The 17,470-nt window shown below is 37.9% G+C and overlaps 1 protein-coding gene across 1 annotated transcript; it reads right to left on the bottom strand.

Annotated features, from left to right (window-relative positions):
- Nucleotides 1–2,175: 2,175 nt before the first annotated feature.
- sf3b4 (splicing factor 3b, subunit 4) lies at nt 2,176–16,072 on the bottom strand. The gene is made up of 6 exons (XM_039751316.1): nt 15,967–16,072; nt 15,249–15,377; nt 11,757–12,299; nt 8,277–8,471; nt 7,818–7,988; nt 2,176–2,590 (listed from the first exon to the last, which is right to left on the bottom strand). The coding sequence occupies exons 1-6, from the start codon at nt 15,998–16,000 to the stop codon at nt 2,373–2,375; spliced, it is 1,290 nt and encodes a 429-aa protein (XP_039607250.1). The 5' UTR covers nt 16,001–16,072; the 3' UTR covers nt 2,176–2,372.
- Between the last annotated feature and the right edge of the window lie 1,398 nt (nt 16,073–17,470).

Genomic DNA, 17,470 nt, shown 5'->3' with positions numbered 1-17,470 from the left:
CTCATGCTGAATGATGTTACAGGCAGCATAATGTTCTCCATGGCTTCTCCAGACCCTTTCACTTCTGTCACGTGCTCAGGGTGAACCTGCTCTTATCTGTAAAAAGCACAGGGCACCAGTGGTGCATCTGCCAATTCTGGTATTCTATGGCGAATGCCAATCGAGCTGCATGCTGCTGGGCAGTGAGCTCAGGGCCCATTAGAGGACATGGGGCCCTTGGGTCACCCTCATGAAGTCTTTCTGGTTGTTTGGTCAGAGACATTCACACCAGTGGCCTGCTAGAGGTCATTTTGTAGGGCTCTGGCAGTGCTCATCCTGTTCCTCCTTGCCCAAAGGAGCAGATACTTGTCCTGCTGATGGGTTATGGACCTTCTATGGCCCTCTCCAGCTCTCCTAGAGTAACTGCTTGTCTCCTAGAATCTCCTCCATGCCCTTGGGACTGTGCAGGGAGACACAGCAAACCTTCTGGCAATGACACGTATTGATGTGCCATCCTGGAGAAGTTGGACTACCTGTGCAACCTCTGTAGGGTCCAGGTATCGCCTCATGCTACCAGTAGTGACACTGACTGTAGCCAAATGCAAAACTAGTGAAGAAACAGTCAGAAAAGATGAGGAGGGAAAAATGTCAGTGGCCTCCACCTGTTAAACCATTCCTGTTTTGGGGTCATCTCATTGTTGCCCTCTAGTGCATCTGTTGTTAATTTCATAAACACCACAGCAGCTGAAACTGATTAACAACCCCCTCTGCTACTTAACTGTTCCTTTAATTCTTTTGAGCAGTATATATATATATACTGGTGGATTGGTGGTTCTACATTGGCCTTGATGTGTGGGTGTGTTTGTGTGTGTCCTGTGGTGGGTTGGCACCCTGCCCAGGATTGGTTCCTGCCTTGTGCCCTGTGTTGGCTGGGATTGGCTCCAGCAGACCCCAGTCACCCTGTATTCGGATTCAGCGGGTTAGAAAATGGATGGATGGATATATATATATATATATATATATATATATATATATATATATATATATATATATATATATATATATATATATATACACACACATACATACACACACACACACAAACATAAATACATACATATACATATCTCACATGCTTCACTTTCCAGATAAAGATAAATAGTAAAAGGCTGCATAAAGCATGTAATGTAAAAAATGTGCTCTTTTGTTCACTAAAGGTGCCCAGAAAGAGATGAGTAACCCCTCATCTTGAACTCATAATGAATTAAAATGTGTTAAATGTGAAGTGTTCCAATTATCACCCTCTCACTGCATAGATTAACAGTTCTAAATTAAGAAATTGCAAAAGAAAATGTGCTAGTACCTTTCAGAATTCTTATCAAAAACACTTTTATTTGGTAACAAAAACTAGAAAAATCTGAGCAAATAGAAATTAAATATCTAAAGCAAGTATTTCTTCATTCAAGTTTCAAAACTAAAAATACAGGAAAATATTCATTTCACCATGTGTACAAGTGTTTTCATTGCTGCCTAATATTGTTAGGGAATCACTCTGCACATCTGCCTGCTAAGTTGAATACTACCCGATAAGTGTTTCAAAAGTAGCTGCTTTTTTGTCCCAATAACAAAATGAACACAAAGTAAAAAAAAAAAAAAAAAAAAGAAAAAATGTCATTGTAAAATACCAGCCATTAAGCCATGTTTTTACAAATATGACTAAAAGTCCATTTCTGTAGTTCTTTTCCATGGTCTACACTTAATATTGACTTTTATGCACTGTACGTAACAGATATTTCTTTCAAACTGATTTCGGGCAAATTTAATTTTAAAATGTACAGCTTGCCTTTAGCATAATGCATTACACGACTTCCTGACCAACACATTTAAAAATGTCAAACTGCCCGGCTACTTTATTATTTTTAAGCAGTATGAAAAATGCATTACTACTTAAATGAGGCTTTTCTAAAACAAACATTTAATATATAAAATTAAACCCTATACTGGTATACCTTTGAGGTTACAAAAATTACCAGCAACAAAGAAAAAGGAATGAATGCGGCGTGAAGCTTTTCAACAAGTTGTGTAGATAAATAGGGAATTTGGCTTAGCACCAGCTATGATAATACATGGAGGCATAAGAGGGATGCAAGCACAGATGTTATCAGGATCCAAGAGTAAAAACATCACAATGATAACTAACACACAATTAAGTAAAAATTTATTCAATTAAGTCCTTTTTCTGTACAAGAAATGCCGCTTTTGTATTTAAAAATACAAATGCACAATATTGCTGAGTCACAGTTCCACAAATAAAAAGTAACAATTACAAAAACAAGAGGCAAATGTACTCAGAATACTACACATGGATAGTCCATGAATGTAGCTTAGACATTTTACTGTGGAGGTGGAGGCGGACCCCGCATAGGAACTCTTGGAGGAGGAGGCGGAGGAGGAGGGGGGGCAGGTGGTCGACTGTTTGGTCTTGGTGGCATTGGAGGAGCCCTCTGAAAACCAAAGGGTGGAGGTCGAGGGGGACCTCCGGCAAACCCAGGTGGTGGCATAGGTGGAGGTGGGCCCCTCATGCCAGGAGGTGGTAATGGTCCTGGAGGACCTGTGAGAAAGAGAGAGGGGGGATACAAAAAAAAAAAGCAGTTAAACATATATTTTTAAAGTACATGTAAAAAGTGCACATTACTAAATAACATCCTTCATTAAAGGGAAAAAAGTGACAAATGGATAACAAGTTAATGTTCACTGTAGATCACTGTCAAAAAAAAAGCTTCATGCAGAAGACATACAAAAAAATCATAAAAACTGAGAGTTAGATTATTTGGTTTACAAAATAATTTCCATAAAAATGTAACTAAAGTATCAAAAAGTGCTTCAGTTGGTCAATTCAGATACAGTGTGAGGACATCTACTGATCATTCCCCAGTACAAGCTTTTACTTTGATTTCATAAATGCTAACTATTATGTAAAAATAAGAATTTGCAAAATACACAGTATAGAGACAACAGGCGATTGACAGAGCACTTCTTTACGGAGCTTATCATCTATAATTGAATCTTATTATAAAAAAAAAAAAAAAAACTAATAAGAGTTTGTTTATAACGGTGTGCTGGCGCCCTGCCCAGGGTTTGTTTCCTGCCTTACGCCCTGTGCTGGCTGTGATTGGCACCAGCAGACCCCCGTGACCCTGTAGTTAGGATATAGCGGGTTGGATAATGGATGGATGGAGTTTGTTTAATCAACCATTTTAATGTAATGTATTTCTTGAAAGCAAACGTTATCAAAATTACTCTAATAAACATGTGTTCAAACCACCAATTTCACATGACGCGAGGAGGGACACACTTGGATTTTTGGAGAAAAACTGGCCAAGACAGATGTTTTTAGTACTCCCTTTTAAAAATGTCAGCTAATGCAGGGAAGCATCTATAAATAAATGTTTGTGTGTAAAGAAAAAAAAAGATTGTTTACAGTAGTGCTGGGTGGTATACCAGTTCATACCGAAAACCGTTTTTTATTTTTGTTATATGGATTTTTCTTATACCGCGATACTGGTTTAAATTGCCTAAACAACGTTCGGAACCTGGCGCAGTGGGAAACTGTTTAAGAGGGGACTGTTTTCATTGCTACACCGCTAAACACATACAATGGAGTACATGTGTTAGCGGAGGTGCTGCGCGGGGCTCTTTTTCACTACTACATCGCTAAACAGGCATGCAAAGGAGTACATGCGGTAGTGGAGGTATTGCGTGGTGAAAATGGACAGAGAACATTCCGAAATTGAAGCTATAGCCCATGATAAAGTTGAACATGATGACGCAGAAGAACTATTGCCGAAAAAAAGGACTCACGTCTGTTGCCTGGAGATACTTTGGTTTTAAAAGGTCGGATGTGGACCATTATGTTCAAATCTGTGAATACTGTTTCTATACTACTGGATAATACTGCAGGCCAAGTTGTACTTGTTTTATTTTTTTTCAATACAGTGTAATGTACCTTGGTACTGTGTAATAGTGTGACAAAATGTTGACTTTATTATCGACATTTCCACTTTAATCTTGACGCTTATGACAAGAATAAAGTTGACATGTTGACTTTTTTCTCGTAATTTGTCATTAAAGTAGAACATCATAAACTAAACTTCATTGTAAAATGAATATTTAATTTACTAGATTTTCTCAAACCCCATCATAAGTTACGTAGCACATTAAACGCTTTGTGTTAAGTGTTCCCCGAGCCATGTTAAATCGCTATGTGCTTCTTAAACGGACTTCCTCTTGTAGTGAGGAGGTGGCGGCAGCGATCACCGCTCGGAATACATTCACCTCATGAAATTCCTGCTCCCTGAACATTTAGAATGCTAAGATAAATACTTCATATAATTTTCATGATGAAATGCATTAAAGCATGTATTAATCATGTGGAGACATGGTGGCGTGGAGGTTGCACTGCTGTCTCGCAGCGAATCCTCTTTTTGCAGAGGAAGTCAGTTTTAAGAAGCGCATAGTGATTAACAACTGGGTCAGGGAACACTTAATACAAAGCATTTAATGTGCTACATTAACTTATGACGGAATTTGAGAAAATCTAGTAAATTAAACATTGATTTTAGGATGAAGTTTAGTTTACGACATTCTACTTCAATTATAAAATAAACTATGAGAATAAAGTGGAAATGTCGACTTTAATCTCGACTTAAGCATCAAGATTAAAGTGGAAATGTCGAAAATAAAGTTTTTTTTCTCTTGCGTGTCCATATTTTTTTTCTTCACTGTGGCCCTAATACGATTCCGTAAAGCTATGCCCCAATTGCATTATAAATGCAAGTTGCAGTTTTATTATTTATGTATACAGTAATCCCTCCTCGATCGTAGGGGTTGTGTTCCAGAACCCCTCACGATAGGTGAAAATCCGCGAAGTAGAAACCATACGTTTGTATGGTTATTTTTATATATTTTAAGCCCTTATAAACTCTTCCACACGGTTAACATTATTAGAGCCCTCTAGTCAAAAGTTTAAACTGTGCTCCATGACAAGACAGATATGACTGTTCTTTCTCACAATTTAAAGAATGCAAACATATCTTCTCTTCAAAGAAGCGCCATCAGGAGCAGATAATGTCAGTGAGAGAGAGAGTGCACGCGCGACAGAAAAGCAAACAATCAAAAAATCAATTGGGCTGTTGGGCTTTTAAGTACGCGCACCGCGATAAAGCAGCCGCAAAGAAGGGAGCAATGTGAAGGTAGTCTTTCAGCATTTATAGAGTAGCGTCCGTATCTTCTAGGCAAACAGCCTCTGTGCAAACAGCCCATCTGCTCACATCCCCTCCGTCAAGCGCATAGCATGTCAGAGAGAGTGAGAGAGACAGAGAAAAGCAAACAATCAAGCACCGCTCGGGAAGCACATCTTATATCATTGAGGAGTTTTAGTTAATACGTAATACGTGCTCTGATTGGGTAGCTTCTAAGCCATCCGCCAATAGCGTCCCTTGTATGAAATCAACTGGGCAAACAAACTGAGGAAGCATGTACTTTAAATTAAAAGACCCATTGTCCGCAGAAATCCGCAAACCATCGAAAAAACCATGATATATATTTAGATGTGCTTACATTTAAAATCCGCGATGGAGTGAAGCCGCGAAAGTTGAAGCACGATATAGCGAGGGATCACTGTATAGCTTAGTTTGAAGCAAGGTCCATATTAATGCAATTTGCCTTAATGATGGTTCAGGTGGTAAAGATGTCATCACCAAGTTGCACTTGTTTTATTTTATTTTTATTTGGTGAATACTGTGTAATGCACCTGGGCTTGAAGTCTTGAAGTAATAGTATTATTACTGGAAGTTGCACTACTCTTTATTTTATTGTTATTATTTATTAGTGTAAATATTATGCAGTTTAATGAAGGTAAAATTGTTTAAAAAGTCACTTTAATGTGTCAGTGGACAGAGATTGTTAACATTAATAGAAAGTGTAGTTGGTTTACAAAAAATATTTACTATTTATTTCTTTTCTAAGTTATGTTCAGTGCAATACCAATACAACTTTTGACAAGCACCTCTGGATATTTTACGAAGACTAAATGCCTCTTTGGTTGGTTGAAAGTATGTTGTCGAAATTTTAGTTTAAGCTGTTTGCAAAATTTGTTCAATAAAAAGGTTCTATGTTTTGACTGCATCTGTCATGCATTGTGATTCCTTCTCGTCATTAGTGCCACCCCCTTGAAAACTATCACTTTATGGGACCATGCAAACCTGTATTAATACTTGTGTGCACATTAAAATGTTTTTTGTACATTGTACAGTTCTCATGACAGTGGAATAGGTTATTTTTAGCCAGTCTACTGCAGTAATTGCAGTGGAAAATGTGGTTAACATCCACTCATGCATGGGAAAAAAATACCGCTGAATACCGTGAAACCGGCATAATTTAGAAAAATACTGTGGTATAGAATTTTGGTTATACCGCCCAGCCCTAGCTTCCAGTTTTTCAGATTTTAACTTTAAATACATGGGTATTTGATTAGCTAGTGACCATCTCTGTTTTTAGCACTGTGATTTCTGTAATTGCCCCATTCATACTCAAATATTTTATTCAGATCCTAAAAATAAAATGGCACAAGTAAACAAATAGTTGAATACTGGTATGTTAAGAAATGCTCAATGATTTCCTAAAATGTATCCAGGACTACATGATAGAAAGAAGTTAAAACAAGTATGGAGGTGCATTCACTCCTACATTCCTGTCAAAGGGCTCAAGATTTTTAAAAGGTAGCCTCATCTGTTTTAATTCAATAAACTTACAGGCATCCTTTTATCCAAATCAAGCAGAAAAGGTTAAATATTGACAGAAATACAAAAGAATTCCTGTGACATTACACTTCCAGAGATGCACACTGGGGAGTCTAAAGCCAATGTCACATTATGAATCTTTTGCTGTGGGGTATGTCAGATTGGCCAACAAAGTCACTGATTTCATTGCTGCATATCACTTATTTACATGACTGAAAATCACAGCTCATGTCACATTTACCAATCAAAGGCTGTTCTTCCAGCACAGCTTGCCCCTTTTCCTGACAGCCAATAACAAGCTGTCTGAAGGAGCTGGCACCATGCAATTAAAGGCTATGGTGAGTTTATCCTATTATGGTATGTAAAACACAAGACATCATATAGACAAGACATCTCTTCTGTTTGTGACATCCACAGCTCCAGTGTTGCCTCACAAAGCTGGCACTATAAAAGGGTTAGCTGTGGCTCATTCAGCCACAGCCTCTGCCATAGGACATCAGACAGACAAGCTTCTCTTCTATTTATGAGGTTCAAAACACTTGTGTTTCTTATTCCTCATTGCTGCATTATATTCATTGTACTTCCAGATAAGCATTCATTGATTGTCACTGCTCATGTGCACATATCCAGCCCTTGTGACTAAAAAGAAAAATCAAATCTGCTTCGTTTTATCTGACACACTAAAATATGTAAATGAAGGCTACATAAAAAAAAGTTGGTAAAGTTGTGTAATGTGATAGCATAACTCAGGCGATTACCAGAAAAACCTGCAGAATGCTTCACGTTCAGATATAACTAGTGTACACTGTTTGGTGTGTTTTCTGAAAGAGTCAATGTAAAATAAAGCCTGACAGCTGGAACAGGTTCTTAAGAAAGGTCTATGATTAAGAGAGAACAGCTTTAAATCTAAGTGATATGTCAGGGGAAACAAAGAACACACATACAAGTGATTTTCCACCAAATGCAGATTCAAATTTTTTCTTTCCGCCAGTTACAACTGCTCCATTTTTTCCTGGTATAAGTACAATGCCAACTTACCCATAGGAGGACCAAATGGTGCACGTGGTGGCATGCCCATAGGGGGTGGGGGAGGCATGCCTGGTGGAGGAGGTGGACGAGGTGGTACTTGACCGGCAGCGCCTGGAGGACCAGGAGGAGGTGGAACTAAACCAGGAGGAGCAGGAGGTGGAATGGGCATCTGAGGCATTCCTAGGAATAAAACAGAGAATTTTTCAAAATCTTCCAATCAGCTATCCTGACTTCTCATATTCTTTGCAAGTATAGGTCCCTTTGCAAACATGTGTGATTTTTGCCCACCCTTCCAAACTCAGTAAGTCTAAATATAGTCATGTGAACAACTACATAATAAACTGTAAGAAAATAAACAATGCATATATTTTACTCAAAAGCATTTTGTATTAAAGAACAAAAAAAAGAATGTCTACTCAAATTAAAAATAAAACATTTTGCATTTTAACAGGCTAGAAACAAACTAACCTGGAGGAGGTATTGCTCCAGGTGGAAATGGTGGTGGTCCAGGTGGAGGGCCTGACCCTGGAGTGGCTCCTGAAGGTGGTACAGGAGTGGCAGATGTTGGTGGCACTGGAGGAGGTGGTATCCCTGGAGGCAGCCCTGGAGGTAAAGAGCCAGGAGGAGGCACTGGAGGAGGAAAAGTGCCTGGTGGAGGAATTCCTGAAATGGTTTACAGAAATAATAAATAAATAAATAATAATAATTAAAAAAAAAAAAAGACTAGCTTAGAAAAGATAACATACACAGGCATAACATTCAGACGTTATAGTAAAAAAGAAAAAAAAAAGATGAAAAATTGTTTAAGTATATTTTTTTGGCCTTTTTTTTCAACTTCATATTATGATAGGAGATTAAATATAAACTGTGCTGCCTCCTATAGTAGGATAATATGAAAATGAGATACACATATATGAATTTACAGTAATTCTAGAAATGAAAATTTAGACATATAAAAAGATATCCATATGCTATATGCCCAGCATCGCAGACTTAGCTTGATTTGTTATGAAAATTGTGTATTGTTTCTATACAGACTGAAAATCCCTAATTGAAATGATTGGGACTAGAAATATTTCAGATTTCGGATATTTTAAGAGTTTGGAATTTTTGCATAAACATAATGAGATACCTGGGTGATGATACCCTTGATCAGGTAGGGAAATGTAGCCAAACCAGCTAAATGACGACTCACTCATATATCACTGAGCCATAACAAAAATAACACTCATCAAAAGTGATGAATGAAGTACAGACCATATTTTAGTTCCCTTTTACAATGGGCAATTTCTGCCTTTTTGCACGAGACCTTTTTCGTTTCACTTTATATTGTTGTTACCTGTTGTCACATCTTAGTGAACTAGTCTACAGGAAAGGAATATTTAAGTCAATTGTCACTTTGCTTGCTGTGCTAGAAGCCATTAATCAGCCGACATCCAGTTTTCATATAGCATCGTTGAACATATTAAAACCATAACATGTTTCTGCCAACATAAAAAAAAGGCAATTCGCAGCAGTGTCTCGTTTTCCTAATGTAATCAGACCACTCTAGTGCAATCATATTACAATAAGGGCACCTAGCAAGGATGAAGCTGCTTTTGTTAACTGTAAGCAATGGCATTATATTAATGTATAGCACAGGTGTTAGCGTTTCACTCCCAAAACCCCTGAGCAGCATAGTGAAACTGCAACGCAGTAAATCCCCCCGAATAGTTGAATAATTGTGTGTCCTAGCTTCTTGCAGTTTCCTGGAAGTCAATCTATTCTCCTGGCTTATGAATGAATAAATCAACCTGTTTAGAATCTACACTAAAGTTATTCACATCCGCTCAGCAGAAAAAAAATAAATAAAAATTGGTGGCGTCGTGGCACAGCTCAAAAAGTTTCAGATTTTGGACACTCTACCTGTATGAACAGAGCTTATAAATCAGGAACTTGGGCAAGCAGCAAATCTGCAACACTGTTAATTCATTTGACATCTGAAACAAGTTTTATTGTTAAGGTATATGGGTGGTCAGTGCAACTAGTGAAGACAAAAACCTGTATTAAAAGAAGAAATCACTGAAACAAATTAAGTCTGTGTGTAACATTTATGACAGTACGGTAACATTTATAAAAAATTTTTAATGAGAAACAAGTGTAAGCAGTCCTAGCCATGTTTTGTTTCTCACATGTGACAAATCCTCTCTCATGGAATTTTCCAATTGATTATTTTAGTAAAAATAATTTTCAGATTAGTTCTCTTTTGTGCAAAGTGAGACTCTGCTTTTCTTGTGATGTATTCAGGGGTGTAGACAAATCCCTCATGTGAATTACCTTAAAAAAATAATTTAATAGATAGTAACTGCAGATAAATATTATTAATCCAGTCCCACCTTCCTAAGTGTGTGTGCTTTATATTTTATTTAACGGTCTTCTCTGGGATAGGTAAGTATGTCCCACCAAGTGTTAATCGGGTGTTAGAGTGCCAACCCATAATGAACAGATTAGGTACCCACAAAAGCGAACTAATCAAGCACCTCCCATATAAATGTAATCACTTTTATCATTCTGCCCACCTGTGGTGCACAACTGCTGAAACTCTGAATGCAGCCAGTGTGGCCCTCACACTGGGATGCTAGACAACTGCCTAGGTTTCGTAAGCCACAGTCTGGCTAAGACTACAGGTCTCTGGAATGACTTGTCTACACAGGACTCACTTCCTTCAAGTGCAACCTGATCCATTCGATTCAGACAGTCTGCCAGTTCTTCAACCCCACCATAGCCTAGCCACCGTTGAAAGGTAAGAAGATAACATGGACAGCTGTGGCTCATGCTTTCCCCTCTTAACATAATCATGCTGTCTAACAGAATATATAACAAGGATTGCGCCTTGTGTAGATCATGCTGAACCAGAGTGAAGTTGTCGGTTGGGGACTTCACCTTTGTCCAGTGGAGGATTTACATCTGTCCCGTGCTTTCTTGCACTGGTACTGTTCTAATGTTTCTGTTTTAAGTGCAGAAATAAAAGTGACAGCAAATCCAATTTAACTGTCATAGTCCTTTTGCAAACTTTGTAGTTTATATTAGTTTGTTCAATATCTGATTTTTCATATCCAAACCAAATTCCAGACAATTGACTTTGAAAAATAGATCACTCTTACAAGGGAAGCAACCATTCAACACATTTTTTGCATTAATGTTTTGACTCTACACACATGACCTGCTGATCAAACTTAAATGTTTGATCATCTGTTTAACTGTGCCACACTGTTGAAAAAAAAAAATGATTTTCATGTTTAAGCTTTAAGACATTAATCGGAATTAAAATGATTTAATAGAATAGAAGAAAAAAAAAAAAAAAAAAAAAATTTACCCAGCCCAACTTACAGCCTTAAAGAAGACAAGAGGATACAGGCCATTATTAGGCCAATTTGAGCTGGTCAAATTTAAGAGCCATGAAAGTGAAAACATTCATTAGCCATTGAGTAAAAACAGAGTATAAATGTTCTGTACTCAATACAACCCACTTTTGTCTCAGCCCAGCACCACATTTCAGTGTACAATTTTTCTCTTTTACTTCTACTGTTGCCCAAATTTATGATGGTTCAATTTATGAGACCAAGTTTGAGTGGTCAGACCATGACAAAATTTAGATTTAAAACAAAAAACTACTAATGTGGGATTCATCACATGCTAAATGCATACTACAGTTAACTCAAAATGTTTACAAATAACAGTATGCATTATTCAAATGTCCTATTACACTAGTAAGGTATGGCTTTGAAAGAGGGTAAATATCTGAAATATCATAGGTTACTACTGTTTGCCTGTTCAAAGAACTGGCAACATGATATAGACAGAAAATTTACAGAAGACTAACAATATCAAATCTACAAAAATAAGCCTTTATATGCATGCAGTGCTTGTGAATTTTGAACACACTACATGAACACTTTTAGTACCTACCTGGTGGGGGAACCCCAGGTCCCAATGATGTCACAACAGGCATAGGTGCTGAAGGTGGTGGAGGAGCATCGGCAAACAGTTGATGAGGTCGATCCGCCTGGGATAGAGGGTTCTGAGCAGCTAGGAGCCTCTCAGCTGCAGAGCCATGGCGCTCACCCTTTGAGTCCTTTTTAAAAGCGTAGGATACTGTAATAGGCCTGTTACACAGGTATTGCCCATTCATGGCCTCAATGGCGGCATCAGAAGCATCAAAACTGGCAAAATTGATAAAAGCATAACCTTTGGAATTGCCTGTGTCAGGGTCCCTCATGATCTTTGGAGTTTGTAAGATAACCCCAAAAGCACTGAATGTGTCATAAAGCAGCTTTTCATCGATTTCTGGGTCCAAATTACCAATAAATATATTGGCACCCACATCCAGATTTTTGTTGTGTGCAGACGCCTTATTGACACGTATTGGTTTTCCATAAAGCTTGATCATATTCATGATTTTGATGGCATAATCAGCATCTTCTTCACTCAGGAACTCCACAAATCCATAACCTAAAAAATTCAAAACCTAACAATGAAAACCACTTTCATTATGAAATGGCAATTTAATCTATTGAACATTAACTTGAAGGTTAAAAAACTTGCAAACATTTTGTAAATAATTTGGTAAATGCAATTGCATGTCATTGTATTTACACAGGTAAAAGCAGAAAGTTAGAGTTGGTAACTGTACAAATGTCATAAAAGAGATCTAAGAAAAAAATACAATAACTACATATAAAACAATTTGCTAATTATGAGTAAACATCATAAACAGAATCGCCAAAAATACCATCTAGTGAAAACAGAAAAATAGGCAAGTCGCAAACTGTTCCCCTTGTTTCTGTTCTTTCAGTACACTAGGAAGTGAATAAAGACATATTCCTTAAATATACTGCTCAAAAATATTAAAAGAAAACTTTTTAATCAGAGTATAGCATCAAGTCAATGAACCTTCTGGGCTATTGATCTGCTCAGTTAAGTAGCAGAGGGGGTTGTTAATCAGTTTCAGCTGCTTTGGTGTGAATTAAATTAACAACAGGTGCACTAGAGGGGCAACAATGAGACGACCCCTAAAACAGGAATGGTTTAACAGGTGGAGGCCACTGACATTTTCCCCTCCTCATCTTTTCTGACTGTTTGACTAGTTTTGCATTTGGCTACAGTCAGTATCACTACAGTAGTATGAGGCGATTCCTGGACCATACAGATGTTGCACAGGTAGTCCAACTTCTCCAGAATGGCACATCAATACGTGCAATTGGCAGAAGGTTTGCTTTATCTCCCAGCACAGTCTCAAGGGCATGGAGGAGATTCCAGGAGACAGGCAGTTACTCTAATACAGATGGACAGGGCCGTAGAAGGTCCTTCACCCATCAGCAGGACCGGTATCTGCTCCTTTGGGAAAGGACGAATAGGATAAGTGCTGCCAGCACCCTACAAAATAACCTCCACCAGGCCACTGGTGTGAATGTCTCTGACCAAACAATTAGAAACAGACTTCACGTGGGTTGCCTGAGGGCCCGACGTCCTCTAGTGGGCCCTGTGCTCACTGCCAGGTACCATGGAGCTTGATTGGCATTTACCATAGAATACCAGAATTGGCAGGTCCACCACTTGTGCCCTGTGCTTTTCACAGAGGAGAGCCGGTTCACCCCGAGCACATGTGACAGACGTGAAAGGGTCTGGAGAAGCCAACCACCTCCTTATAGAGGAAAGGCCATCTTAATAAATTTGTCATCTTAAATTCCCAATAACAACCTTAGATCCTCAAATTCTGCTTTACTTGCTATTTTGAGAGTAAAAAATAAAAGAAGTGGTGAGCTTTTTATAATTTCTATGGTTCAAATATATGGAATAATCTACCTACAGGCCAGTAAGGTAAAAGCTGTTTCAATCACTTCTTAAAACTCACTTTCTTTAATGTGGATTTTGTTAAATTTATGCCTATTCATATGGCTTGTCTTTTGTTTTCCTCTTTTCAATTTCCATCAATCTGAATGAAATTCCTTGAGGACGATCACAGCGAGGTCCTGATTTCGGTGACATTTGCATTGTCTGACTCAGTTTTTTATTATTACTTATTTATATGCATCTTAGATATACAAGAGAATGTCCAGAGGGATAGGCATGATTTTAGTCGCAAAGCCCCTAGCTTTTTCCCCTATTACAATTTTTTTCCTCTCCCAACTGATCATGTGACCCTTGGAACAATTGGTTTATTTGCTTATTGCTTTTCTTTCCACTTATTACCATTTGTAAAGCACTTTGAGTTGCACTTTCTATTAGAAGTCACTATATAAATAAATGTTATCTTCTTAATCACGTGATTTCTTGAGACAACTATTAAGTAACCTAACCAATGTGTAGTCAACTTTGATGTTGAGAAAGTTATTGATGCTACAACTATCGATGAGAACTGATGTATTAAATGTTCAGGGAGAGTCCATCATACCAATGATGAACAACTCTACCATGCTCATATTCTGTAGAATGAACAAGGTTGGGGTATTTCAGCCTTGATATCACTTTAGGTTTATTTTACGCAGCATCACGTCACATTCAGTTTTTCACCTGCACATTCCTGGGCTCTAAGGTGATGCTACGTCCCATTTACCTCAGAAGCCAGATGTCAGAGTCTAAAAATGAACATGTCCAGGAAAACATTTGTTGTGCTTGCTCCATCAGAATAAATAGCAGTTGATAACAATGCATTATGCCAGAATTTGGTGCATCCAAATATTATAGCATGGTGTGTACGACTGATTTAATGAGACACAAATAGGCAGAAGTGGTAATAAACAGTGTAATACTACAGCTTACACTAAAGTTAGTGGTTTGCATTGCCATTTTCAGTTGACATCATGCTTCAAAATCGGACAAACTCAGGCTTGACAGGATAGTCCCGAGTTGGAAATCCAACTTAAGGGGGCATTACAGTTGAAAACTCCAATTAAAATCTTGGAAATTCCGACTTCCATCTTCAAATGTAATGCAACATTAGATCCCTGGCATATGTTATCAAATTGTATTCTGGCTTCAGCGATTACAACTTTTCAAGGCTTAAAATCTGCCTATAGTCAAGAAAAATTTAATTTATGCTTAACTCCATTAAGGAATCTTCCATTTTTTAAATTTTATTAATTATTTTTGTTTGTAATTTTTCATTTAGTTTTTAAATCACTTGGAGCTACAATTTTTGTATAAAACTGTGCTATATAAATGAATGTGGTTATTGTTCTCTCTTTACATATGGTTCATTATTGTAGACAACATTGCCTTCATATGACCAGCTACCGTCAGAAGCTAGAATGAATGACTTGTGTTCCTTCATTCAATAAATGTTGCTACTCCTTTCTTTAGACTATTCCTTTTTCATTATCTATGCTACTTGAGTTCAAGTCTAGAACAGAAATTAAAATAAAACAAACATAATGAAAATAAAAGTCCGTCTGCTATTACCTTGATGCTGCCCCGTCACTCTGTCTTTGGGCATGTGTGTGTTTACAACTGGTCCAGCTTGAAGAAATAACTCCCAAAGTAAAGGTTCGGACACCTTTTCATCAAGACCACCCACATATACTGTGGCATCTACAAATATAAATAAATAAAAACGATGGTTAAATAACATCATAAGTTAGTTTTGCAATACACATATTAAGAAAAACACGCGATTAGGCAGTAAGTGCACATTATGAACATCCGTAAACATATTCGGATAAGAGTTTGAAATACAAACCATTATAGATAATATTTTTGATATTTTTAATTATTATTTCGCAAATCTATGTTCTGATCGAGAAGCAGATGGTTTAGTTAACTGGAGAAATGTCTGACAATGTTCGGCCTGAGGGGGGCTCAAACTTTAAAACTGCGTCTCTAGCTTTTCATTGTCAGAGTGAACTTAATACTTTGTTTTCATTTATTTTTATAATACTTAATATTTTTTAGAAATTCAACATAATACGCTTTTTTGCAGCTCTGATGTATTTAACACCCCCTCTCTGCATGCAGGAATACTTGCAGCGAACGGTATGAGGGCTAATAAAAAAAAAAAGTTTACACAGAAAAGGTGAACATCTCACGCTTGAATTCGGTTAAACACACACCCGCCAGATCATCAAACCTCACTATTTCATAGAAATCTCAACGTTTCATTCATTCTTTTGCAAATCATTACCTTGATTCCTTTCAGAAATTGGCCCCGCCGCCATGATGCCCTGTCGGTGGCGCGCGCCTGCGCCTCGTGTTATTCGATGCTCAGGTCATGGCGGACCACTTCCGGTCTGCAGAGCTGGTGGCACAGCTCACAGCGCCCCTGGCGAGAAGAGGTCTGTTCTCCATGTACTGTATATATTTTTTAAAAATGACTTAAAAACAAGTCGAAAAGGCTAACTGAGTGCATCTGCGCGAAAATACACAATTTCATTTTCCGACTGATTAATGAGACTGTATAGAGAATATGAGAACGTAATATGAAAATGTAATGTAAATGCACGAGGATGGAAAATGACGAGAGCGAAATGTGCAATAAAGACGAGGAGGGTGTCACCAGTTTTAGAGTTTATTATTACAGGTAACAAGGCGACAAGTTACATTTCTTTTGCTTTTCCAGTTGTAGCACATGCAGTTGGAGTGACTTGCTCAGTCTGTAGCGGGATCTGAATCTACAAACTGAGGTTTTGTCACATACATGTCAGCAATTAGTTCACTGCATGTTCAAATTTGGACTCCGCAACCTTGTTGAAGCCATGTGCAGCACCAATGATGTGCAGGAATCCACTGGTGGCTTACATCTTGCCTAAAGAAGGGCCCTGAATTGCCTAGAAAACTTGCATATTGTAATCTTTTTAGTAAGCCAATAAAAGGTGTCATTTTGCTTGACTTCTCACTCATACAGCATGTTTCTCTTTCCAGTTTGTCCTGCACCAGACCAAGGAGGTTTATTGTTTCACCCTTGTGCACTATCTAAATTATTGATTACTGAGATGATCTAAGGGATGTCCTACTCCGATCCTGGAGGGCCACACTGGCTGCAGGCTTTCATTCTAACCCTTTTCTTAATCAGTGGCCAGTTTCTGCTGCTAATTAACTTCTTTGCCATGTTTGTATTTGACTTGATATTTAAAGGCAGATTTAGTTGTTTCTTTTTTTCCTTAATTAGCAGTCAAAGAATAATGTGACACAAAGTGAGCCAACACATGACCAGCTAACCTGTGTCCATCATGCAAAATTTGAAAATAAAGAAAGGTGAAGATCTCAGTAATGCTGATCTCCTCAGGTCCATGAAACATTTTGAAGATTCTCTTAGAAAAAAAAGCAAAAATCAACTTTTGTGAAAATGTCTGATGTGGCAGAATGAGAGCACCTGCAAGACATGGGTTTAATTAACAGTAAGAATGGTCTTCTAATTAAGAAACTGGTTGGAGAGAAATAGGTTGGAGTTAACTGGTTATTTGTTATCACTTCACATCTCATTTTTGTTTTTCTGTCATCTAAGGTAAAAATAAATTCAGAGGACAGAGTCTTTAAAACCACAGCAATTAAAATGAATGGAATAGAAGTCAATTAACAGCAGAAGTTGGTCCCTGATGTAGAAAGTGGCAGGAAGGAAACCCAGCAGCTACTGTGGCCCTCCAGGATCAGAGTTGGACACCCAGAATTAAGGGGTTCATTTCTGCACA

This window comes from Polypterus senegalus, chromosome 1 (assembly GCF_016835505.1).
Source record: "Polypterus senegalus isolate Bchr_013 chromosome 1, ASM1683550v1, whole genome shotgun sequence".
Classification (NCBI taxonomy): domain Eukaryota; kingdom Metazoa; phylum Chordata; class Cladistia; order Polypteriformes; family Polypteridae; genus Polypterus; species Polypterus senegalus.
This window is presented reverse-complemented; position numbering and strand designations above follow the sequence as displayed.

Excerpts from the sequence above, each read along its gene's own strand:
- sf3b4 (XM_039751316.1), bottom strand. The coding sequence starts at position 16,000 with ATGGCGGCGGGGCCAATTTCTGAAAGGAATCAAG. Across the intron at positions 7,989-8,276 it reads TGGAGCAATACCTCCTCCAG|GAATGCCTCAGATGCCCATT; the intron begins GTTAGTTTGTTT and ends TTTTATTCCTAG. Across the intron at positions 2,591-7,817 it reads ACCATTTGGTCCTCCTATGG|GTCCTCCAGGACCATTACCA; the intron begins GTAAGTTGGCAT and ends TCTTTCTCACAG.